Below are 26,397 nucleotides of genomic sequence, written 5' to 3'. Positions count from 1 at the left end.
TTTACAATTTTAAAAAGCAAAAATATGAGCTTGCTCTTCATACTAGGGCACTAAGATAGAGTGCTTGAAGCCTGGAAGTCGACAAGATTGAGTACTGGGGGTGGCTAGTGGTTGAATTTCTACTGAAGCTGGTTGAATTATGGTCGAATCAAGAGAACCATAAATCTGCTGGTGGCTGCTGGTTGAAGTTTAGGCGTTAGGGTTCTGATTATTTAGGAATTAGGCGTTAGAACTTAGAGATAGAGTACTGGAAGAAGTGAAAGGGTTTTTGATATTTAATATATATATATGTATAAAAAAAATTATATATATATATATATAAATATTATTAACGGGTTAACGGATTATCCGTTAAGAAAATTGAATAATCCGCTCCCAAACCGATAAGCCGTTAATAAAAAAAATTTAATCCGTTCCCCGTCCGTTAAACCGTTAACCCGATACCAATAAGCCATTAAGTTTCGGTTTCGGTTCGGTTTTCGGTTTCGGTTCGGTTTTGAACACCCCTACTTCGAGCTTTGTTCTCCTCCGCTCTAGCTACTTTAATCTCGGCCCCAATATCGAAGCCCTGAGCTCTGACCTCCTCGAAATCTTCTCTCCGAGCTTTCCATTTTGCATGTTCGACCATGCTCTTAGCTTTGGCTTGGTTAACCTCAACATCGATCCTGAACTGAGCCACTTTGGCATCTGCTCTTTTATTGGCCTTGATCACCTCAGATCTGGCCACTTCAAGTTCTTTAGCCAAATCTGCTTTATCTGAAGTGGCCAAATCCAACCGATGCTGAAGCTCTTTCATCTTTTCGATCAGCCCCGAAGCATTTTCTTTCGCAGATCGAAGTTGGGCATCATACAGCTCCAACTGATCTTGAACGACTTCCTTTTTCGAGGCAAGGATATCCATACACTTTTTAAATTCTTCTGCCTCGGCCAGTAGCGCATCTACCTGTGAGTTAAGCTGTCCAATCTGCTCGGTCCTCCACCGAACCTGCAGAATCAGATCGTTAGTGGTTATCTCTTTTTCATCTTCACTATCATGGAACATTCGGAATACCTGCTCAACCATTTCCTCGTGCTCTTCCCGAGCCGCTGTCAAATCTGCTCGAAGTTTTTTACTAAGGAGCTTGTACGAGTCACTCTTCTCAATGAGGCTTCGAACCTCGGCATCATGCTCCTTCCGGATTCGAAGAAAGGCCTCGTGATGCAACACCGAAGCCTATAAACAGAAGGAGAAACATTAGAATTACCTACAACTCTAAGCATCAAAGAAGAGGCAAAAACGCCATTAGAGTTACCCGATTTAAAGCATATTGGGCCTCGTTGAAGAGACAGGCAGGCCCCACCGCATTCATCACTGATTGATCTTCTTCGGTCACCAAGGACCGAAGTTAACTGGCAATCCCCACAGGGGGAGAAATAATTCGGGTATCCTCGGGTACGGAGAGCACTATCTTCCGCCTTCGGTCGGGATCGATACTTGGGGCTGGGAATCGGTCCACCAGTTTGTGAATCGATGAAAACTCGGTAAAACCCGACCACGATAATTTTTTAGGTACCGGTATTCCACCAAAATCGGTAACCTCCTCCGAGGCACCTGACTCAAGCTCCTCCAGAAAACCGTGGATATCGGCGGACTCCTGAATACCCTCATAGGACCGATCCTCCAACATGCTGGCCTCTCGAATCATGGCATCCGAAATCTGAGGGGATCCACTAATGTCAACTATCCCGAAATCATCCCTTGAAATATCTTCTACTGCCCGAGAAGACCCACCCTCGGTATCCCTTTCAATCATCTTAGCTCGAGAAGGGGTAATCTCAGCTTCTTCTTGTTCTGGGATTATGGCCAGGGTTCCCTGATTTGCTTTCACCAAATTGGAAGACTGTTGAATCACAACATTAGCCCGTATGCTAGGTAAATTCTCCTCTCCTTCTTCGGGCTCAACCCTTAAATGGCGGGCGGCTTCCGAAGACATAATACCAGAGCCCTTATTCGGCTTTCGAGATCTCTTAGTCGGTTTCTTCTTTTCCAAGCTCCGGGAGCCCGATACGTCTTTTCTCTTCCTTTCTTTTACCTGCTTCAGGGCAAAAACTTCTTCACCACCAGATGTAGGCCTCATGACTACATCTTTTCCGAGTCCTACAAAGGGGGAAAAGGGAGATTTACCATACAAGCCAATAAAGAGACAAATCGATAAAAAGATTTACCATGACTGCGGGCCTCCCATCGACCCTTTGATAATTCAACCCAAGCACGCTCGGAGTACGGTCTCTGCAACACCAGACCTTCGACCCATTGTTTAAGATCCGGGATCGGTTCCGGCATCCGAGCTACGGCTATGATAAGAAAAGAAAAATGGATCAACAAAATGAAAGGCAATCACAAAATCAAAACGGGCAAAGAGAAATGTTTGCTCACGGCTCATATTCCATTTCTCGGGAAATGGTAAGTCATCGGCAGGGATCAGGTCCGAGGTTTTGATTCGAACAAAACGGCCCATCCAACCTCGATCCCGAGTCTCGTCTATGCTCGAGAATGGCGCTTTGGTTGCTCGACGAGCAAGCTTGATCAACCCTCCTCAATAAAGTCGGGGACTGTAAAGGCACATAAGATGATCAAGGGTGAAGATACGCCCATCGGCCTTGCTCGAGAAAAATCGTAGAAGAATCACTATCCTCCAAAAGGAAGGGTGGATCTGGCCGAGGGTCACATCGTACCTTTTACAGAAGGCAACGATGACAGGGTATAGAGGGCCCAACGTGAAAGGATATGTGTAAATACTTAAGAACCCTTCGACGTGGGTAGTAATTGATTCATCAAGCGATGGGATTACTACGAGTTTATTATCCCAGTTGCATTCTTGTATGACTTTATCGAGAACTTTCTCGGTAATTGAACATTGATACCTCGACATCGGCTCACACCGACCCGATATCGGAGAAGGCCTTTCAATTTTAAAATCACCTACAGTCGAGCACCCTACCGGAACGAATTCCTCAGGGCGGGGCTCTTCTACATCCTCGCCACCAGCAGGTCGAGATGAAGAAGCGGTCTCTTTTTGCGGAATAGTTTTAGACATTTTTGCCATTTAAAATTCTGTGAACAAAGAACGGGAGTATTTGGTGTTTAAAGAAAGAATTTGCAGTAAAACTCACGGATTTGCAGATAGAAAACTTAGAAAAGACGAAAAGGAACTTACAAAATTTGGAAGATTGAAGACGTAAAAGTGATGAATGGTGGAAGGAAGGATTATTTATAGATTGAAGCAATGACGGTTCAATATCAGCGGTAGCCGACCACCGTCTGATACACATTAAATGCCTTGGTAAAACTAAACCGATGGGACAGTTATCACGTACGTCATGGTCGGGATCGATGCAAACGTCATCATATATCTGATCGAGCTGTTGGGAAATCATATCGTTTCTCGCCACATCCTTTTCCGAGAAACGAGGGGACTATCTGTGAACGGTTAAAACCGATTAAGTCAGTCGTACAGACTGGTCGAGATGATAATACTTCGATCAAAGGGTATCTATGTGACGACAGGTCGAGGTCCGAAGTAAGGGCATCGAGCTTCAAGCTCTAAGACTGATCAATGACAAGCTCGATATCATTATCGAGCTCATATCCAAATCGAACTACGAGGCAAAGAGGAGATTATCGAAGATGCATAGATCGACCAACACTCACCCCGAATATCTAGACTCCAAGTAAGAATCGAGCTCGATCCAATACCGAGCTCGAGCCAGTATCAAGCTCACGGACAAGAGCCATTGCAACCGCACTAGGGGAGAGAATCTTGGCGGGAATCGAGGAAAAGACAATTCATCATGGGTTCTCCACTATATATTTTTTATTATAGATAAAGTAGGATCTCTCTACTATAAAGAGGAGAATCCTTGTAAGCATAAAGGGGCATGGTAACAAAGACAACTTGAGAGAGATTAACATTTTTTGGCTCATTTACTCTGCCTTGTTCATCAATATTTCCTTTTTCTCTGCCTCATATTTCATTCCATTTGTCAAAGAATATATATATTTCTATTTCACTCTGCAATTTGTACCAAGTTATACCACGTATCCTTAGAACCATATACAAATTTAACTCTATCCAATTTTTCGAGTAAACAGAACTTCCTATTTCTTTTTTGGTATGCTGCAAATCTGAAAGTGTTCCAAGTTCTAACGAATTTATTATTATAAAAGATTTATTATATTTAGATTATTTTAATATTGATCAAGAACTTCTTGTAATCTATTATGATCTTTGACCGGCTATGTTTTGCAGAGTCAAAGAGCAATGGCATAGGCGAGAGTCTATTTTTTCAAAATTATTTGTAGCATATTTTAATTATCTCCAGTGCAATCAATACTGATAAGGCAAACAATAAATGGCTTCTTCCATTTTTAATTACACGAACATAATTGGAACTTGTCCTTTGGTCCAATAGTTACCAAGTCCACTTGATTTATTCAAAAATAACAAAAAGGAAAGAATGGAGCCAGGGTTTTAGAGGAGAAGATTTAATGTCAGCTAGGTGTTGAAGATATAATTAATTAAATATAAGTATACTTTCTCTAATAGCGTAAATTTTCAGATGATATAATCATTCACTTCAACGTGACATCAAAGTATGTAGAGATTATGTTCGAATCTCAGTGTTATCCCTTCCTTCTCACGTTTTAACAACTTAAGTTTTTATTCATAAGACGATCACACACCATAACATAAACTCAGTTTCTTATTTTCGTCCTTCCTATTCACTCCCATTGCTCATCAGTGTGCTAAAGAACAAAGCTGAAAGAAAGTTTAAAAGAGTAGTTAACTTTTTCTTTGACTTCCAATGCGCGATAATATTTAAGGTTTTTTTGAACATTTTTTGTTTGGAAGAAAGAAAGCTTGTCAAAGTGAAGAAGTCTTTAGATAGTTGTAATTCTATTTTTCTTTTTTTGAAGATCTGTGAGCATTTATGAAGTGAAATAGAGTTTTTGCGTGAAAATTAGTTCTTCGCAACTTCTTCAACTTCAGAAAAATGTTCACTTTTCGCAACAACAAAAAACTCAAAATTTTAAAATAAAACCTTTTTTTCCCCTAAAAATAGCTCCTGATTATAACTTCACCTGACCGTCAAGTGTTGTAATGGAATAAGTATGATCCCTCCACCCTTAATTAGAGTTTTTGGATTTACTCTGGAAATGAAAAAAGAGAGCATTCGTGCTTTATAAGCCTTATACGACACGAATTCGATTGACTGAAATCCTAATACGATATCGGATACAGGGAGGAAAATCAAAAATATAATAAGAACTCCACATGAAATTGACATGACAGCTAACCTTACTAGGGAAGAATATTCAACAAAATTACGAGGAGGAAAAGAGGGAAATTTCTAGTCTTGAAGTAACAATTAAGAGAAGGAAACAAAATAATATGAATGTCGTTATAATCCAACTTATTCCATTCACTCAATATCCATGTTCGCTTCATCTACACTTTGTCTTACGTGTATAAAAGTTCTAGTTCTACGTTAAAGCAACGCTATCTCTCCCCCACATTTAAAAGTAGGAGAAACTACTTGTATATAGTATGGTCGCTCTAAAAAATAATAGTAGACAAAAAATATATGATTTGTGTATTTATATATAATATAAATTAAATATACATATTTTATATATAATAAATATATATATTTTATATATTTGAGTAGCAAATGTAATTATTTTTACCACCGGGTAACTTGTCAATAAAAGTAGGCCCAATACAAAACCCTTGTGACTACTAAGTTAATGGTCCAAAACCCTAGAGTTACATGGTACTAATAACTAAAATCATTCTGCAGTCGGAACGGAAAAAAAGAAATTACTTATTAGCTTTTAAATGAAACGATTCACGCAATTTAATAAAATACTTAAGCAAGTAATGATTTCAATATCTATATATCACCACCTGATGTCAATTTCTCCTTATTCTAGATTTTCTTTGCGCTCCTTATAGTGTAATCCTTAGTCGCTGAAAGAAGGGGAATCACATCAAAAATTTAAACCTATGCCTAATTTCATCGATGAATCATTAAAGAACATGAATTTAACGAGATTAATATAATCTTTTTCAACCTTAGATGAGAATTAAAGCAAAGCCTAAAGCTTTAAAAATTCAAATATCTCAAAGAGATGAATTTTCTCAACCTACCATTGAATTTGAACCATGACCCTTGCCGTATGAAAGTAGTATTCTAACAGCTAAGTTAAGTAGGTCATTTATCGTTAAAAAAAACCAAATGAAACACATCCAAAATATTTCCACTTGAGAGCTCTATAAAAAGTTCTGATTTGTACTACTTGGAGGCTTTTCTCTCGTTATACATGTGAAGATAGAAGATAAAAATGGAAGACAGGAATAAAATAAAGCAAACAAGAACATCTCTAATTGAAAACATTTTCTTCATTCTTATAATGTTAATTTTTTTTTCAAAAGATAGAAATAGACAACAAAAAGACCTCATTTCTCTTCCCACTGTCCCATATAATTACCACCACAAACAAGCAAAAAGTAGAGAGCATGTATAGCAGAAAAACTCCTTTCTATCTCAAGATGTTTTGCTCCAAAAAACACAAATTCACAAACATGCATCATATATATAATATATGTTAAATAAAGGTCCAAAATTAAACAGGAACTGTCCTTCCACTATTCTTCATTTCTGTTCCACTTTCCTCTTCCCCTTCATTTTCCCTTGACATTTCTTCCAATGATTTTCCTTTAGATTCTGGCACCAAAAATGTGAACACCATTCCCAAGAAGTTAACACAACCTAAGACAATCAGTGAATTTCTCACACCAATTCCAGCAGGGTAACCGGCATCAACCTTTTTTGGATCTGTTGGTTGAGCAGCATACAAGAATCCGAATGCACCAATCATCGCTCCTGCTTTTCCAGCTGCTGCTGATATTCCATGGCATGTTGACCTAAGCCTGGCTGGGAAAATCTCCGCGGGGACAACAAATGTTGTCGCATTTGGACCAAAATTCGCGAAGAAAAAGGTGAGTGAGTACATGATCACGAACCCTATTCTGTTATCCTTGAGAGTCCAATGATGATAAGGAATGGCTAAGGCAAACATGAAGACTGTCATGAAGAAGAATCCCATTAACTGAATTGCAAATCGACCTATTCTGTCGATGAAGAATACTGTGAACCAGTAACCAGGAACAGTACTGCAAAGGGCGATAAGAGTTTGCGCCCTTGCAATTCTGTAAACTTCCTCCAACGCATTCATGGTTTCCGCTGGAGGAATCCAACCAATGGCGCTGAAAATGTCCTTTTGGAAAAGGTTTTGACTATAGAAAGCAATGTCCAACAAGAACCATGTGCTAGCAGTTCCGAGCAAGTGAAGTCCGTGGCGTCGGAGGAACTCCTTAGAAAACAAACCAAACTCATTCCCAGTGTTTTGAGAAACATTCTCAACTTTCTCTTGCTCTTCTTCAATTTCGACTTGTAACACTTTAGACATGTCGTTAGCTGCCTGTTTTAAGTTCTTGGCCACCAATGCAGTGTAACGGGCAGTTTCAGGCATCTTCATACGCCAGTAATAAGTCATTGCAGCTGGGATTGCACCAAACATAAGAATTATACGCCACACGAAATCAGCCTGAGAGACAGTTGAAGCAAGAGCGTCGGCATGATATGTTGGTGCAGGAAACGCGCCCTTAAATGCAGCAGAAACAATGATTGCTACCATTCCACCAGCCAGAATTCCAAAACCTTGCATTGCAAAAACAGCAGCAATGAACGCTCCACGCGTCTTTTTATTAGCATACTCGGACATAATAGTAGCAGAAAGAGGATAATCACCACCAATGCCAAATCCTAACCAAAACCTGAAGAAACAAAGTGTAGTCATAACACCTTTTGGTGTATGACCAAAAGAAAGCCCTGAGGCTATTGAACAAATAACCATCATCATAAGAGTCATTCCATAAACCTTTTTTCTTCCCATTTTATCTCCGAGCCACCCGAAAAACAGTTGTCCAGCAAGGGTCCCACAGAAGGCGACTCCATTAACAGCAGCCGAGACGTTAGGAGGCAGAGATCCAGGTTTCAATGCCCCGTCGCGGTGGTAGTAAATGCGGCCAAGCAATTTTGTGACTAAAGAAATGCAGAAAAGATCATAAGCATCAGTAAAGAAGCCCATACCAGCAATCACAATTGCTGTAAAGTGATACAATTGTGTTTTTGCTACATCTAGTGCATTTAGCACTTGCAAATCTTTAGCCATGACTATACTTTCTCAACCCTTAAATTCCTGCAACAATAAAACAAGAGGGGGTAAATTATAAGGATTTCACTTACACATATGAGTTTCTTTTTCTTTACACTATAGTGTATTTTGACATGTTATATGTATATAACACAGTTTTATATTGAGGTGACTAATGATCCCTATTTATGAATGGATTACATTGCCAGTGTACTGAAGTTAAACGCAAACTATACACTACTAAAAAAATAGGAATTGGCGATGTACAAATTTTGTAGCTAAACAACAAAATTCGTTGTTAATCCTACTTAGCGACTGATTATGAAAGATTATGTTAGCTATGAGCGATTTAGCAACATATTAGTGACGAAGTTCGTAGCTAATTACAATTTTTTTTAGTAGTGGTAGAACCAAACAAGAAGATAATTTTGGATGGAATTAATCAAAGCTATTATCTGAATAATTAAGTTAAGTAGTTAGTTAAGTAGGGGGAGAACTAAACAAGATATTTATGATGGAATTAATCAAAGCTAGTCTGAATAATTAAGTTTGTAATTTGTACAGTAGGGGTAGATTTGACTTCTTGGTAAAATACAAAAGTAGGGGACCCCAAAGTCATTTTCCTGCCTACTTTTCAAAGTTTATGACTTAAGCTGTACCCTTTTATGGCTATTTATGTGAAAGCAATTAGTACTACTATGTGAACGCAATAAAGAAGCGTTTAATAGTCAAAATTGAAAAAATAGGTTAGAAATTACATCAGCTATAGTACTACTGTAACAGCTATTTCCATGAAGGGACCCATAGATTCCTTTAGATTCTGGCTGATGTTATCATCACAAATAATTGGTGAAAAAATAAACTTCAATCAAAATTTACGCAATTTATTTATTAAAGTACCTAGAGTATAACAAGTTAAAATATTTTTACATATGGAGTGGTTGATATGTAGTCAAATTAAGCTTAAAGTTCCTGTCAAAGAGCAATAATTGAGAAAATAAGTAGTCCATAGTATGAAGTCAAGCACCTCATGCAAAAAACAAAAACAAATCAAAGGGATATTTTTTTTCTGTTTTAAAAAGGGAAAAGACTTTTCAAAAACATAGGACTAAGATGCATATGAACCACAAATCTAGAAGACAAGTTAGTACTTTTCATGAAGAGAGATACTAAACAGACATAAATAATGGACCAGAAAAATTGTCTTTTTTGGTACATCAAATTAAAAAGCCATGTTACATCAAGATTTTTTGTACAATGGTTTTTGAATAGCTCCGTAAACAAACAAAAACATTATGACATAAATTTTTTTTACTTTCCAAAACAAAAAGTATTGAAAATATTGTTTTTCATGGAATTTGATCAGTTTTTGAAAACAGTATGAAGTAAAATTATCAAGTTCCAAAAAACTGGCCGAAATATTTTCTTCTACTCAGCAAAATTATAATTTTTTTAAAGTAAAATACATTGTCCAAAAATAACTTCAATTATATCCAAACTAAAATACATGTCCAAAAATAACTTTAATTATGTCAAAACGTCTACTAAATATCCATCTCTGAACAATTTTTTTTGGGGGGGGGGGGGGGGGGGGGGAGGGAGAATTTTATTTTTTCTTTTGGATTCATGAAAGGGAAAAATGAAGAGGGAGAGAGACACTACAATCTCTATGATCCATAAAATCCATCATTAATTTAACCAAAAAACTGATCCACATTTACCAAAAAAAGGAAACAAATCGTCAATATAAAATTGAAAAAATGAAGGAGAAAAGGCATTAGAATTCTAAAATCCTTCAAGATTTCATTTAGCTTGATTTCCTACATCGTTAATCTGCTAAATTCCTTCTTACAAAATGAAAACAAAAGAAAGCTATATCAGTATATGGACATGAATATTTAAACTATAGCAGACACCCATTGATCAATTCCTCTTATTCTTTCCCATAAAACAACAACCAAGAACTCAGAATTTTCACTCCCTCCATTAAAACACACATGCATGGGAGTATGAACACACACACACACACACACACACACACACACACACACACACACATACACACACACACAAAAAAAAAAGGTGTTAAAGGGAAGATTTCTACACTGACCTTATATGGTTTTTCTCCACGAAATTTTCACTTTCCAGCTAGTGAAACAGAATCAAGAAACAGTAGAGAAGCAGAAAGCTAAAATCTTGGAAATTTCAATGAAGAAAATTTCCTATAAAACTTTACGTTCAAAGGCTTAACAAAAAGCCAAAAAATAAAACTCTGATTTTTGCATTTATTAGCTTCTCTGAATCTGAACTCTCTGAGTAATGAAGAGAAGATGGAGAATTAGTGCCGTATTTAAAGGGCTTTTTGATGCTGGCATCTTCTTAAGGTATATTCCTTCTATTCGCATTAGGGTTGTACACCATTATGATCTTGCCACGTAAGAACTGGGTCCCACAGAATGGTCTTATTTCCTTACGTGGCATCATCAGAGGCATTTTGAGTTCTGTTCTTACATGTAAGTCAACAGAGAAACGTACATCACCCCCACTTAACAGAGTGTTGACCACCCTAGTTAGTTCTATCTATTCCCTTAAAAAATGATTAATAAATTTTTAATATTAATCTGGATTTTCAATATTTGCAAGAAAAACAAAAGACGGTACTAAATTCTAAACTACTGGTCCTATAATATTTTTTGCGGTCACAAATATTAGTCGCTTTTGCAAATTGAATTTGTTCTAAGATTTGACGTTTTATAAAAATTTATTGGTATTACTTTGAGTATTAATTAAATGAGATATTTAAGAGAATGATATAATAATTATTTTAAGTTATTGAATATCTTTTTGATGTAAGAGAAACTTGAAAGATTACAAGATTATATTGGAGCTAAGGTAGTATTAAAAGAGATACTTGTTTCAAAAGTTATAACTGACAGGTTGATGCATATGACTAACAACTTAAAGATTTCATTTTATAATTATGTGAAAATATTCAATGTAAGTTCATCTATTTTATTTTATTTTATTTTTTAATCTAGTTCATGGCTAACACACCCTTGTTAAGTGTTTCCATCTATTTTATTTTTGATGGATAAGTTTTTTAATAATTGGGCTTGTCGATTATAACAGGTTATCCGACATATTAATCAAGGTGCATGCGAGTTATTTTGGAATCCTACCATCATAAAAGGGAGATAATCGACATTGAGTAAGGGTGTGCGTGGATCGGATTGGTTCGATTTTTAGCAAAATCAACTATATCGGTTTGGATTGGTTCGGTTTTGTCGGATTTTTTGGGGTTTTCGGGTTTTTTGTTACTTAAATATTATTTCAATCTTACTTTGTTAAATTTTTGATAAGTAAATATATGTTTAGTAAAAATTTAAAAACTCGGTAGATATATTATCTATTAAAATATTCTTATGGGATAATTTTCTTTGTAACACATGATAGTTCTTTTTTAATCGCCTGACAATAATTTTCCGTTGATGTACACTTTTAAGGTTAACCGAATTTAGTAATTAAACATAAAAATCAAGATGATACCTAAATAATATATAATAACCACTTCAAATTCGAAAAAGATATAAGAATTTAATAGATATTGACATATGAATATGGAAGAACAAAGAGATTGACGCATTTCAGTAATACTTGATAAGAAAGTGATCATACAACCCATTATTTAAGGTTAATAAATATGGATCACTTCATATTCTCTTAAATACTATATCTCGTAAGAGAATCCCAAATATTTTAGACATTTTATAAAGAAAATTTTATATAAATTCTTAAAAGTATATATAAAAATTATATATTTATATGTCGATTTGGTTCGGGTTTTTTTACTCAATACTAAACCAAATCAAAACAAACCTAATCGAATTTTTTAATCGATTTGGTTTGACTTTTTGGTTTTGTGCGATTTTCCAGTTCAGTCTAACATTGAGATAGAGAATCACTTAAATTTATTTTAATTTTCTTTTTTTTTTTTTGGGGGGGGGGGGGGGGAGAGGGGGTTGAGGCTATTGCATGATTCATGCAACTCTTCTGCTATTGTCTTAAGTCAAAATATAATTGATGCAATTATATAGTTAGTGGGAGTTATGTCGAGATACTTTGCAGGCGTAATCAAATCATTAACGTAAAAAAGTTATAATAGAATGAACTATAGGATAAAATAAAATTCAATGTACGGCCTTTTAATAAAAACATAATCATATATTGTGTGAAAGGTTATTGGACAAGAATTGAAAATGAAAATATGTAGGCGTTTCACTTACTTTGTTTGGGAATAATTGCAGATTATATTATATGGTGTGAAAAGGTGCTTAAATTGGGGGAAGATAATAAGAGCAACAAATATACGTATGATTTTGGACTTTGAAGAATAAAATGTGGGCAATTAATTTGAGACGTCACGAAGCTGAGGAAAATTAGTAGTACTAATTCGTGTACTGATTACCACAAGGAAATAGGAAAACAAATATATAGGAGTATAATTTTGGTGAAGTGCACCAATAGCCACTTTTAAGCCCGCTATTTAAAATATATTCACAACTTACAATATATTTAAAGATTAGTTAATTCTCCCAAACTTCAGGGCCAAGTATTCTGAATTTGAAAATTCAGGGCTTAGACACTTTTAGTGTCCTGAATTTTTGAGCTGCTAATTTGAAATTCAGGACTAAGTGTCCTGAATTTCTAAACCACTAATTTAAAATCCAAAACATAAGCTTCGAACTTTTGGACATAATTTTCGAATTTAGGACACGATGTCCTGAAGTTTGAACTTTGACGTTTAACTTCTAGGACGTCGTGTCCTGAAGTTTGAGCAAAATTTGTTGATCTTTATATACATTGTAAACCGTGAATATATTTTAAACAACATACTTAAAAGTGGCTACATTTTCACTTATAATTTCCACTATAATAGCACAAATTTGAATACGATGACCTCCTATACAATCCTTGTCGAACTCATTTGAGACTTCTCTATTGTGTTGTTTACAGAGGCGGATTCTGGATTTGATGGTCGTGGGAGTACTTTTGTACTCAACTAAAATCTACTTTGTATATAAGGTGCCACTATTATACATAGGCGAATTCAGGATTTGAAGGAGGCGGGCTACATGAGCGGACTGCTCAACCAGTTCCTCCATCAGATTTTTTATTACGGTTCCCAGCAATATATGATCGTTTTCAATATATAAACATATATATTCGAAATTTTTGCCCGAGGTTAACAGGATTCGGGTGACCTCTATAATTTAAACATAGGTCCGCTATATATATATATATTGCCGAATTCTTCGGGTACCGGTGACCGCTCTCTTTACCATATGGGTCCGCCTCTGATTGTTTACTATCTAAGAAGAATTATTGATGTGAATTAATTAATTTTCATATAGGTCCATGTAAATAATGTGTTACTAAATACAATAGTCAAGTGCATGCAATATGTTTGGCACAAGATAACAACTTTTTAAATGTAATCTAGATATAACATGATATTTCCCTTGTTTTGGATCATAGTATCAGAAACTACCTGTTATAGATGAACATATACTTCCAAAATAAGGATAAGGTTTTAATGTGAACACAAGACTTAGCGTAAACTCGACCCAAATCTCAATATTTATTTATCAGCTTAATTAAATAAGTTAATCCTTAATCGCACATTCACACTCAATCTTGGTAAAATTACTGTTTTCCCCTTAAATTAAGCCCATCATTCGCCGTTAATCCATTCTTCCATTTGCATACGGAATCTGAAGCAATAATTGACAAATATATATTTGTTGTTTGATCTTTTGGAAGTGAGCAAAGATTAAGGGTGAAGGAAATAAAAGGAGATAAGATCAATATATTCAATTTTTACAACTAATAAGTAGTTGACAAATAATCGTCGACTTTATACATTTTTCTAAATTTATTTTAAAAATTAACATTTTCATGTCGCCAAATAGCAAGCTGACTTTTTATATCCAAATTCCTTGTAAATTATTAGTTATTTAGAAAAACAAGATATTCTTTTTATATCAGAAAGGGCTTGAACAATGGATCTTGCACACCTAAGATATTAATTAATTATGTAAGTTTATAAGTTTAGTAACATTCCATTACGTGTTATCGTTCGAATTTAGAAAATCAATCTTTTTAAGTTTTGATCATAAATTAAGACGTAAATTTTTTAAATTATTCAAAATAAAGTTTTTATATATTTGAAAAAATATAAAAAGTATAATTAATCATAATAATTATTATTCAAAACATTAAAAGACACATGAAAACTTACGTTTAATAAAAATTTGTTTGATTCTCGAAAATTCAAATACTGCAAATTACGACGTAAGGAGTATATTAAGTGGGCCAACTGGTGGGTGGGGACTCTATTATTGTGAAAATATTAATTAAGTCTCAACTCTCAAGTCAACGGGTGCAAGTTATTACAAGTAGGTAGACTGCAAGAATTCTATAGTCTGTCCTTTTCCAAAGTAGGAGTTTTCATGTTACTTTCAATTATTAAAAGTAGTTTTTCTTTTTTATATTTTACATTTGTCATGTGACAGTTGTATATTTGCCTTTTAAGTCAACTCTAATAGAATATAAATTTTACAAAAACTTTATACGGCTCTCATTTGAATTGCGTCCGATATTTTCTTAAAAGCTTGTTCACATTTATCAATTAAACTTGTTCACTTTAATCTAAATCATATATTAGTTTTAAAAAATTTATTGAATATGTTCTAATTATTAATTTAGAATTCAGTGAATTAAACGAACTAGAATTCCGAAATTAAAAATTTTAAATTTTGGCTCCCTCCTTTATATATATATATATATATATATATATATATATATATATATATATATATATATATATATATAGGATTTACCAAAGTTTGTCATGCCATTTATACAACCGGAAGCAATTAGTTTTATGTCATTCCTTTTTTGGACTTCGCGAACAAAAATTTGAAGGGAAAAAAAAAACAATATTCCAATGTTTTTCTCCATGGACTTTATTATCCATTTAATAAGGTTTGAGTTAACTTCAATTATTTTTCGAATGTTTTAAATATTTATTATATGTTTATAAATTGATGATCGCAGCAAAACAGATTCCACTATCCTCTTCTTCTTCCTTTTTTGGTGGGTATTAGACTTTAATTAATTGTATATATTTGATGCCGTGCTATAATTTCATATATTTTGATGTTATTTAACCTACTTGTTTGTAGGGGTATTCGTCGGTCGGTACGGTACAGTATTTAGACATTTCGGTTTGGTATTTTCGGTATTCGATTTCATAAAATAATATACCAATACCGTACATAATTAAATTCGGTATGGTTCGATTTTTTTCCTTTCGGTTTCGGGTTATTCGGTTCGGTAACTTCAGTTTATTCGGTTTGAATACTTGTAACGACTCAGCCGGTCATTTTGAGTATTATAATCCCGTTCCCCCATTTACTACTCAATTTATGCTTTACAACTATTTTATGACTTACCGGGTTAGTTGGTTCGGGTCCAGAAGAAATTCGAAGTGAAATGAGATACTTAGTCTTATAAGTGAAAATTTTAAGATAGAAAAGTTGCCCGGATATGGACTTAGATGTAAACGACCTCGGATCTGAAATTTTATGATTCCAATTGCTCTGTATGGTAATTTGGGCTTAGGAGCGTGTCCGAAAAAATTTTTGGAGGTCCGTAGAGGAGTTAGGCTTGAAATGCCGAAAGTTAAATTTTTGGGAAGTTTGACCGGGGGATTGACTTTTTTATATCGGGGTCGAAATCCGATTCTGAAAACCTTAATAGGTCTGTTATGTCATTTATGACTTGTGTGCAAAATTTGAAGTCAATCGGACGTGATTTGATAGGTTTCAGCGTTGTTTGTAGAAATGAAAAGCTTCAAAGTTTATTAGGCTTGAATCTATGTGTGATTCGTATTTTTAGTGTTGTTGGATGTGATTTGAATACTCGACTAAGTTTATATGATGTTTTAGGACTTGTTGGTGTATTTGGTTGAAGTCCCGAGGGCCTTGGGTGAGTTTCAGAGGGTTAACGGATCAAAAATTGAACTACAATAGCTACTGCAATTTTCTTTTGCTGGAATTTCCTTCTGTCAGAAATCGAGCTCAAAATCGAGCTAAAAAATCGAGCCCAGAATCAAGCCACGATCGAGCCCAGGGTCGAGGATCATGATCGAAGGCAGGGCAGAGGACCAGGATCGATGCCATGATCGAAGGCCAGGGTCGAGGGCCATGATTGAGGGCCAGGATCGAGGGTCAGAATCGAGGCCCAGGATCGAGACCCAAGATCGAGGACCACGATCGAAGGCCAAGATCGAGGGAGGACCGACGCTTTCTGGGCAGAATTATAAAGTAGGGGACTTCGTCCCATTCGCCATTTTTGGCAAATTGGAGCTTGAGGAGAAGTGATTTTTGATAGATTTTCAAGAAAAACTTGAAGTAAGTCCCTTATGATCATTTATACTCCATAATATTGAATTATCATCGAATAATCCGACTAGATTACATATTTTTGAGGTATAAATCGGAGATTTGAATTAGAAATTTGGAAATATGATTTGTAGATTTGAGGGTCGAGTTGAGGTCAGATTTTGGTAAAATTGGTATGGGTAGACTCGTGGTTCAATGGGCTTTCGGGTTTTATAACTTTTGTCGGGTTCCGAGACGTGAGCCCCAAGGGCGATTTTTGAGCTAAATTTCATATTTTTATGGAAAATTAGTATTTTCTTATGGAATTAATTCCAATAAATATTATTCACTGAAACGAATTATTTGTAACTAGATTCGAGGCTTTCGGAGACCAATTCTCGTGGCAATGCCATAGCAGAATAAAGAATTACGCGGTTTGAGATAAGTAACTATTTTAAATCTGATCCCGAGAGTATGAAACCCAAAATTATTGTATTATGTGAGTATTTTGAAGGTGACGGGCGTGTGGTCGTGTACCGTGAGAATTGGGATTTGGTCCATTCCGTGAAACTGAAAAGTTGAATAAGCTTGTCGTTAGCTATGTGCCCTTTCTATACTATAAAAATTTGACAGTGAAGCATACTTAGGCTATGTGTTGGTACTGTAAAGACCACATAGGTCTTGTACATATTGAATTATCGGCTAAATTATTATTTTGTACTCAGTCACAGTTTACTTGTTTATTTTATCTCAGTCTTTATTGTTCATTATTGATGCGTCATATTATTATTATTTGGACTGAGTATCTTGACTATTGAGAGCCCGAGAGACTGGATAGATTAATGACTGAGTGAGGCCGAGGGCCTGATTGTGAGATATTATACTATAGCACGTGAGTTGTCCGTGCAACACATGAGTTGTCTGTGTAGATCCTTTTATTATACTATAGCACGTGAGTTATCCGTGCAGCACGTGAGTTGTCCGTGCGGATCCAGATATTTATACTATGGCACGTGAGTTGTCCGTGCAGCACGTGAGTTGTCCGTGCAGATTATAGCACTTGGACTGTTGGAGCCCCTACGGAGTTTGTACACCCCCCAGTGAGCGCGGGTACCCATTGAGTATGAGTGTTGAGGGCTGAGAATCGAGTGGTTGAGTTGTTGTGTAAGTTGAGTATCGGTTGCCTAAGAGGCTGTACTTGCTTTTCATTTGTTGTTGAACTTAGTTGCTATCTGTCATTGTTGCGAAATTATCTGAAAGATTTTATATCCGGATTACATGAACTTGAACAGTATAAAATTGATTTGACTTAAACTTCCGGACTTGAAAGCATATCTATTCTTTGCTGGAATTACTAGAAATGAGTTGTAATTATGTAGCTCGTCATTATCTTCAGTTCCTTATTTATTATTATTACTTGCTGAGTTGGTTGTACTCATACTACGCCCTACACTTCCCGTACAGACCCAGGTATTCCTGGACATAGCGGGTATTGATTCTTCCGCACAGCTGATTTTTCGGAGATCCTGAGGTAGCTGCCGTGTTTCGCAGACCTTGCCTTTCCTTCCCTATCTCCTTATTTAATGTATTTGGTCTCAGGCTTGTATTTATAATTAGATGCTCATGTACTCAGTGACACCAGATTTTGGGAGTGGTTGTATCGGTATTTGTAAGATTTGTGAATTTTATTTAAATATTATATTTTCAAACTTAAAAGAATTGTTATTTACTAAAAATTTTGGCTTGTCTAGTTTCGAGATAGGCGCCATCACGATAGGTTAAAATTTAGGCCGTGACAAGTTGGTATCATAGCCTAGGTTACATAGGTCTTACTAGTCATGAGCAGGTTTAGTAGAGTCTTGTGGATCGGTACGGAGACATCTGTACTTATCTTCGAGAGGCTGCATAACCCTTAGGAAACTTTTACTTTCTTGTACTCTGTCGTGCGAATTTGTTGATGCTGGAAACTAAATTTCTGTTGTTTTATTCTCTCACAGATTGTGAGTACACGTACTACCAGATCGGATGGTCAGCCACCAGTGCCACAAGTTAGGGACGCGAGAGGCCGGGGCCGTGGTAGAGGCCGGGGCCAAGGGAAAGGTCGAGGTATAGCTCGTGTAGCAGTTGGAGCAGCACCTGTAGTACCACCAGTTGCTCCAGCCCAGGAGCAGATTCCGGACATGGTTGAGCCGATGGGACTAGCTCAGGCACCAGCTGCACTTATTGTGATTCCAAACCTTCAGGAGGCTCTGGCCCATATATTGACAGTTTGTACTGGTCTTGCTCAGGTGGTTTCAGCTCAGGCCGCACCTGCCACTTCTCAATCCAGGGGAGGTACTCATACCCTAGTTGCCCGTACTCCAGACCAGATAGTACAGGGACTTCAGATACCGGGGGGACTACCAGCCCAGCCGGCTGCAGCTGCTCAGGTCCTGGTAGTTCTTGTTATGGCAGAGGATGAACAAAGGAGACTTGAGAGATTTGAGAGGCTTCGACCTCCACCATTTAGCGGTACTGAGTCAGAGGATGCTCAGGGTTTTCTGGATAAGTGTCAACGGATGCTTCGGACAATGGGTATTCTAGAGACCAGTGGGGTCTCATTCACTACTTTTCAGTTTTTTGGGACTGCCTTCAGATGGTGGGAGGCTTATGAGAGGCGCAGACCAATTGGTGCAGTACCACTTACATGGCAGTAGTTCTCCGTTCTCTTTTTGGAGAAGTTTGTGTCGCAGTCTCGTAGAGATGAACTGCGCAGACAGTTTGAGCAGTTACGTCAAGATGGTATGTCTGTGACGCAATACGAGATGAGATTTTTTGAGTTGGCTCGTCACGCAGTCTAGTTGGTTCCCACTGATAGGGAGAGGATTAGGAGGTTCATTGATGGCCTCTTATATCAGCTACGGTTACTTATGACTAGGGATAGGGTATTTGGTGCTACTTTTGATGAGGTAGTTGACATTGCTCGGCAGATATAGATAGTTCGTAGCCAGGAACGTAGAGAGAGGGAGGCTAAGAGGCCTCGTGGTCCAGGTGATTACAACGGTGCTCATTCAGGGGTCAGTTTTACCGTGGTAGGGGTCGTTCTTACAGACACGCTCAGGCGGGTCATCCAACTTATCGTGGCGCATCAGCTAGCCACAGTTCTTACAGTGTTCACTCAGGCCAGTCTTCATTCAGTGCACTACCAGCACAGAATTATCATCATGCCTCGTCCGCTCAGGCTTCTATAGGTAATTCCTTGGGATATCAGGAGCGGCAGTTCCGTCAGATGAGGGGTTATTTTGAGTGCGGAGAATTTGGTCATTTCAAGAGAGAGTGTCCTAGGCTTTTGAATGGGGCTCCACAGCAAAGTCCTCGGCTGACGGCACCAGCACCAGCAGTTCCACCACCCGCCCAGCCAGATCGGGGTGGGGGTCAGGTAGCTAAGGGTCGCTCAAAAGGGGGAGGCCGATCAGGTGGTGGCTAGACCCGATTCTATGCTTTTTCTGCCAGGCCGGATGATGTTACTTCAGATGCAGTGATCACAAGTATTGTTTCAGTGTGCCACAGGGAGGCTTCTATATTATTTGACCCTGGTTCCAGTTATTCATATGTGTCATCGTATTTTGCTCATTATCTGGATATGCCCTGTGAGTCCTTAGTTTCACATGTTTGTGTATCTACACCAGTGGGCGATATTATTACTGTGGACCGTGTGTATCGGTTGTGTGTGGTATCTATTGGGGAACTGGAGACTAGTGTTGATCTCTTATTACTCGGTATGGTTGATTTCGATGTAATCCTGGGTATGGATTGGTTGCCTCCATTCATGCTATTCTGGACTGTCACGCAAAAACCGTGACGTTGACGATGCCTGGGTTGCCAAAGGTTGAATGGAGGGGTTCTCTAGAGTTTGTTCCTAGCAGGGTAATTTCTTATTTGAAGGCCCAATGTATGGTTGGAAAGGGATGTTTGTCATATTTGGCCTTTGTGAGAGATGTTGATGCAGATACTCCTATTATTGATTCAGTACCGGTCGTGTGAGACTTTTCAGATATATTTCCTGCAGACCTGCCGGGTATGCCACCCAACAGGGATATTGATTTCGGTATTGACTTGGTGCAGGACACTTAGCCCATTTCTATTCCTCTGTATCGTATGGAACCAGCTGAGTTAAAAGAATTGAAAGAGCAACTACAGGAACTCCTTGAAAAGGGGTTTATTAGGCCTAGTGTGTCACCTTGGGGTGCACCGGTTCTGTTTGTGAAGAAGAATGATGGTACTATGCGGATATGCATTGATTATAGGCAGTTGAACAAGGTTACATTCAAGAATAAATATCCTTTGCTGTGTATTGATGACTTATTTGACCAGCTTCAGGGAGCGAGGGTGTTTTCCAAAATTGATTTGAGATCGTGGTATCATCAGTTGAAAAGTAGAGATTCGGATATTCTAAATACGGTATTCAGAACTCGCTATGATCACTATGAATTTCTTGTGATGTCATTTGGGCTAACCAATGCCCCAACAATATTTATGCATTTGATGAATAGTGTATTCCGGCCATATCTTGATTTATTTATCGTAGTATTTATTGATGATATTCTGGTGTACTCACGTAGGTAGAAGGAGCATGCACAACACTTGGGTATTGTATTACAGAGGCTGAGAGAGGAGAGACTTTATGCCAAATTTTCTAAGTGTGAGTTCTGGCTTAATTCAGTGGCATTCTTGGGACATATAGTGTCCAGTGAAGGAATTAAGGTGGATTCGAAGAAAATAGAGGCAGTTCAGAGTTGGCCTAGGCCATCTTCAGTTAATGAGATTCAGAGTTTTCTCGGCTTGGCCGGTTATTATCATCGCTTCGTGGAGGGTTTCTCGTCTATTGCATTGCCTATGAGCAAATTGACCGAGAAAGGTGCTCCGTTCAGGTGGTCGGATGAGTGTGAAGAGAGCTTTCAGAAGCTCAAAATAGCTTTGACTACAACTCCAGTATTAGTGTTGCCTACAGGTTCAGAGTCTTATACTGTGTATTGTGACGCGTCGCGTATTGGTCTCGGTGCAAAACTGATGCAAGACGGTAGGGTGATTGCCTATGCGTCCAGACAGTTAAAGGTACATGAGAAAAATTATCCAGTCCATGATCTTGAGTTAACAGCTATTGTTCATGCCTTAAAGATTTGGCGGCACTACTTGTACGGTGTCCAGTGTGAGGTATATACCGATCATCAGAGTCTACAACATTTGTTTAAATAGAAGGATCTTAATTTGCGGCAGTGGAGGTGGTTAGAGTTGCTTAAAGATTATGACATTACTGTTATCTATCATCCCGTAAAGGCCAATGTAGTGGCTGATGCCTTGAGTCATAAGGCGGATAGTTTGGAAAACTTAGCATACTTACCGGTAGTAGAGAGGCCTTTAGCATTGGATGTTTAGCCCTCGGCCAACTAGTTTGTTAGATTGGATATTTTCGAGCCGAATCGAGTTTTGGCTTGTGTGGTGCCTCGGTCTTCTTTATATGATCGCATCAGAGAGCGCAAGTATGATGATCCACATCTGCTTTTCCTTAAGGACACGGTTCAGCACGGTGATGCCAAAGAAGTCACTATTGGAGATGACGATGTGTTATGGATGCAGGGCAGGCTATATGTGCCTAATGTAGATGGTTTGCGTGAGTTGATTCTCCAGGAAGCTCACAGTTCACGGTACTCCATTCATCCAGGTACCGCGAAGATGTATCGGGATTTGAGGCAGCACTATTGGTGGAGTATGAAGAGAGATATAATTGGGTTTGTAGCTCGGTGTCTAAATTATCAACAGGTAAAGTACGAGCATCATAGACCTGGCGGATTACTACAGAGACTTAAAATTCTGGAGTGGAAGTGGGAGCGTATTACCATGGACTTCGTAGTTGGGCTCCCACGTACTTTGAGAAAGTTTGATGTTGTTTGGGTGATAGTAGATCGGTTGACTAAATCTGGGCATTTTATTCCAGTTGGTACTAATTATTTTTCGGAGCAGTTGGTTGGGATCTATATTCGAGAGATTATTTGCCTACACGTTGTGCCAATGTCCATCATTTCAGATCGGAGCACGCAGTTTACATTACAGTTTTGGAGAGCAGTGCAATGAGAATTAGGCACACAGGTTCACTTGAGTACAACATTTCACCCTCAGACGGACGGACAGTCCGAGCACACTATTCAGATATTGGAGGATATGCTACACGCTTGTGTCATTGATTTTGGGGGCTCTTGGGATCAATTTCTGCCACTCGTGGAGTTTGCTTACAATATAGCTACCAGTCAAGCATTCAGATGGCTCTGTATGAAGCTTTATATGGGAGACGGTGTCGGTCCCCGGTGGGTTGGTCTGAGCCGAGTGAGGCTAGGCTATTGGGTACTGACTTGGTTCAGGATGCTTTAGAGAATATCAAAGTTATTCAGGAACGGCTTCGTACGACATAGTCTAGACAAAAGAGTTATGCCAACAGGATGGTTCGTGATGTTGTACACATGGTTGGGAGAAGGTTCTGCTCAAGATTTCACCCATGAAGGGTGTGTTAAGGTTCGGGAGGAAGGGCAAGTTGAGCCCTCGGTATATTGGGACTTTTGAAATACTTAAGAAGATTGGAGAGGTGGCTCATGACTTGCTTTGCCACCTAGTTTATCAGGTGTCCATCCAGTGTTCCATGTATTCATGCTCCGAAAGTATGTTAGGGATCCGTCTCATATTCTGGATTTCAGTACAGTACAGTTGGACGGTAATTTGACTTATGATGTAGAGCCGATGGTTATTTTAGACCGATAGGTTCGAAAGCTAAGGTCAAAGAACATAGCATCAGTGAAAGTACAATAGAGAGGCCACCCAGTCGGAGAAGCTACTTGGGAGATTGAGCAGGATATGCAGAGTAAATACCCACACTTATTTGAGAATCCAGGTATTATTCTAAACCCGTTCGAGGACGAGCGTTTGTTTAAGAGGGGGAGAATGTAACGACCCGGCCGGTCGTTTTGAGTATTATAACCTCGTTCCCCCATTTACTGCTCAATTTATACTTTACAGTTGTTTTATGACTTACCGGGTTAGTTGGTTCGGGTCCGGAAGAAATTCGGAGTGAAATGAGATACTTAGTCTCATAATTAAAAATTTTAAGATATAAAAGTTGTCCGGATGTGGACTTAAGTGTAAACGACCTCGGATCTGAAATTTTATGATTCCAATAGCTCTATATGATGATTTTGGGCTTAAGAGCGTGTCCGGAAAACTTTTTGGAGGTCCGTAAAGGAATTAGGCTTGAAATGCCGAAAGTTGAATTTTTGGAAAGTTTAACCAGGGGTTGACTTTTTGATATTGGGGTCGAAATCCGATTCTGAAAATCATAATAGGTCGGTTATGTCATTATGACTTGTGTGCAAAATTTGAGCTCAATCGGACATGATTTGATAGGTTTCGGTGTTGTTTGTATAAATGGAAAGTTTCAAAGTTCATTAGGCTTGAATCTATGTGTGATTCGTGTATTTAGTGTTGTTGAATGTGATTTGAAGACTCTACTAAATTTGTATGATGTTTTAGGACTTGTTGGTGTATTTGGTTGAGGTCCCGAGGGCCTTGGGTGAGTTTCGGATGGTTAACGGATCAAATATCAAACTACAACAGCTGCTGCAATTTCCTCTTGCTGGAAATTCCTTCTGCCAGAAATCGAGCCCAGAATCAAGCCACGATCGAGCCCAAGGTCGAGGGCCATGATCGAAGGCAGGGTCGAGGACCAGGATCGAAGCCAAGATCGAAGGCCAGGGTCGAGGGCCATGATCGAGGGCCAGGATCGAGACCCAAGATCGAGACCCAGGATTGAGGACCACGATCGAAGGCCAAGATCAAGGGAGGACCGAGGCTGTCTGGGCAGAATTATAAAGCAGGGGACTTCGTCTCATTCGCCATTTTTGGCAAATTGGAGCTTGAGGAGAGGTGATTTTTGATAGATTTTCAAGAAAAACTTGAGGTAAGTCCCTTGTGATCATTTCTACTCCATAATATTGAATTATCATCGAATAATCCGACTAGATTACTTGTTTTTGAGGTATAAATCGGAGATTTGAACTTAGAAATTTGGAAATAAGATTTGTAGATTTGAGGGTCGAGTTGAGGTCGAATTTTGGAAAAATTGGTATGGGTAGACTCATGGTTGAATAGGCTTTCGGATTTTGTAACTTTTGTCGGGTTCCGAGACGTGGGCCCCAAGGGCGATTTTTGAGCTAAATTTCGGGTTTTTATGAAAAATTAGTATTTTCTTATGGAATTAATTCTAATAAATTTTATTAACTGAAACGAATTATTTGTAACTAGATTCGAGGCTTTCGGAGACCAATTCTCGTGGCAATGGCATAGCGGAATAAAGAATTACGCGGTTTGAGGTAAGTAACAGTTTTAAATCTGGTCCTGGGGGTATGAAATCCCAGATTATTTTATTATGTGAGTATTTTGGAGGTGACGCACATGCTAGGTGATGGGTGTGTGGGCGTGCACCGTGGAAATTGAGACTTGGTCTATTCCGTGAAACTGAAAAGTTGAATAAGCTTGTCGTTAGCTATGTGCCCTTTCTGTACTATACAAATTTGACAGTGAAGCATGCTTAGGCTATGTGTTGGTGTTGTAAAGACCACCGAGGTCTTGTACATGTTGAATTATCTGCTAAATTATTATTTTGTACTCAGTCACAGTTTACTTGTTTATTTTATCTCAGTCTCTATTGTTTATTATTGATGCATCATATTATTGTTATTTGGGCTGAGTATCTTGACTATTGAGAGTCTGAGAGGCTGGAGAAATTTATGACTGAGTGAGGTCGAGGGCCTGATTGTGAGATATTATACAATAGCACGTGAGTTGTCCGTGCAGTACGAGTTGTCCATGCGGATCCGGATATTTATACTATGGCATGTGAGTTGTCCGTGCAGATTATAGTGCTTGGGTTCTAGGAGCCCTCTGGAGTCTGTACACCCCCAGTGAGCACGGGTACCCATTGAGTGTGAGTGCTGAGGGCTGAGAGCCGAGTGGTTGAGTTGTTGTGACAAGTTGAGTATCTGTTGCCTAAGAGGATGTACTTGCTTTTCATTTGTTGTTGTACTTAGTTGCTGTCTGTCATTATTGTGAAATTATCTGAAAGATTTTATATTCGGATTACATGAACTTGAACAATATAAAATTGATCTGACTTAAACTGCTGGATTTGAAAGCATGTCTATTCTTTGCTGGAATTACTGGAAATGAACTATAACTATGTAGCTCATCATTATCTCCAGTTCCTTATTTTATTGTTACTTGCTGAGTTGATTGTACTGATACTACACCTTGCACTTCCTGTGCAGACCCAGGTGTTCCTGGACATAGCGGGTGTTGATTCTTCCGCACAGTTGATTTTCCGGAGATCCTGAGATAGCTGCCGTGTTTCGCAGACCTTGCCTTTCCTTCCCTATCTCCTTATTTAATGTATTTGGTCTCAGGCTTGTATTCATAATTAGATGCTCATGTACTTAGTGACACCAGATTTTGGGAGTGGTTGTATCGGTATTTGTAAGATTTGTGGATTTTATTTAAATATTATATTTTTAAACTTAAAAGATATTGTGGTTTATTAATATTTTTGGCTTGCCTAATTTCGAGATAGGCGCCATCACGACAGGTTAAAATTGGGGTCGTGACAATACTAACTAG

At 38.0% G+C, this 26,397-nt stretch overlaps 2 protein-coding genes across 2 annotated transcripts; both read right to left on the bottom strand.

The window, feature by feature from the left end:
- Nucleotides 1–454: 454 nt before the first annotated feature.
- Nucleotides 455–2,117, bottom strand: LOC138898425 (uncharacterized). The gene is made up of 2 exons (XM_070184491.1): nt 1,554–2,117; nt 455–1,213 (listed from the first exon to the last, which is right to left on the bottom strand). Exons 1-2 carry the CDS (start codon nt 2,115–2,117, stop codon nt 455–457), a joined length of 1,323 nt encoding a protein of 440 aa, XP_070040592.1.
- A 4,308-nt stretch (nt 2,118–6,425) lies between these two features.
- Nucleotides 6,426–10,580, bottom strand: LOC104114133 (low affinity inorganic phosphate transporter 1). Its single transcript, XM_009624510.4, has 2 exons — nt 10,371–10,580; nt 6,426–8,305 (listed from the first exon to the last, which is right to left on the bottom strand). Exon 2 carries the CDS (start codon nt 8,276–8,278, stop codon nt 6,668–6,670), a length of 1,611 nt encoding a protein of 536 aa, XP_009622805.1. The 5' UTR covers nt 8,279–8,305; nt 10,371–10,580; the 3' UTR covers nt 6,426–6,667.
- Nucleotides 10,581–26,397: the final 15,817 nt, after the last annotated feature.

The sequence above is a fragment of the Nicotiana tomentosiformis genome, chromosome 9 (genome assembly GCF_000390325.3).
Source record: "Nicotiana tomentosiformis chromosome 9, ASM39032v3, whole genome shotgun sequence".
Classification (NCBI taxonomy): Eukaryota; Viridiplantae; Streptophyta; class Magnoliopsida; order Solanales; family Solanaceae; genus Nicotiana; species Nicotiana tomentosiformis.
Note: the sequence above shows the minus strand (reverse complement) of the source record. Positions and strands in the feature narration are given on the sequence as shown.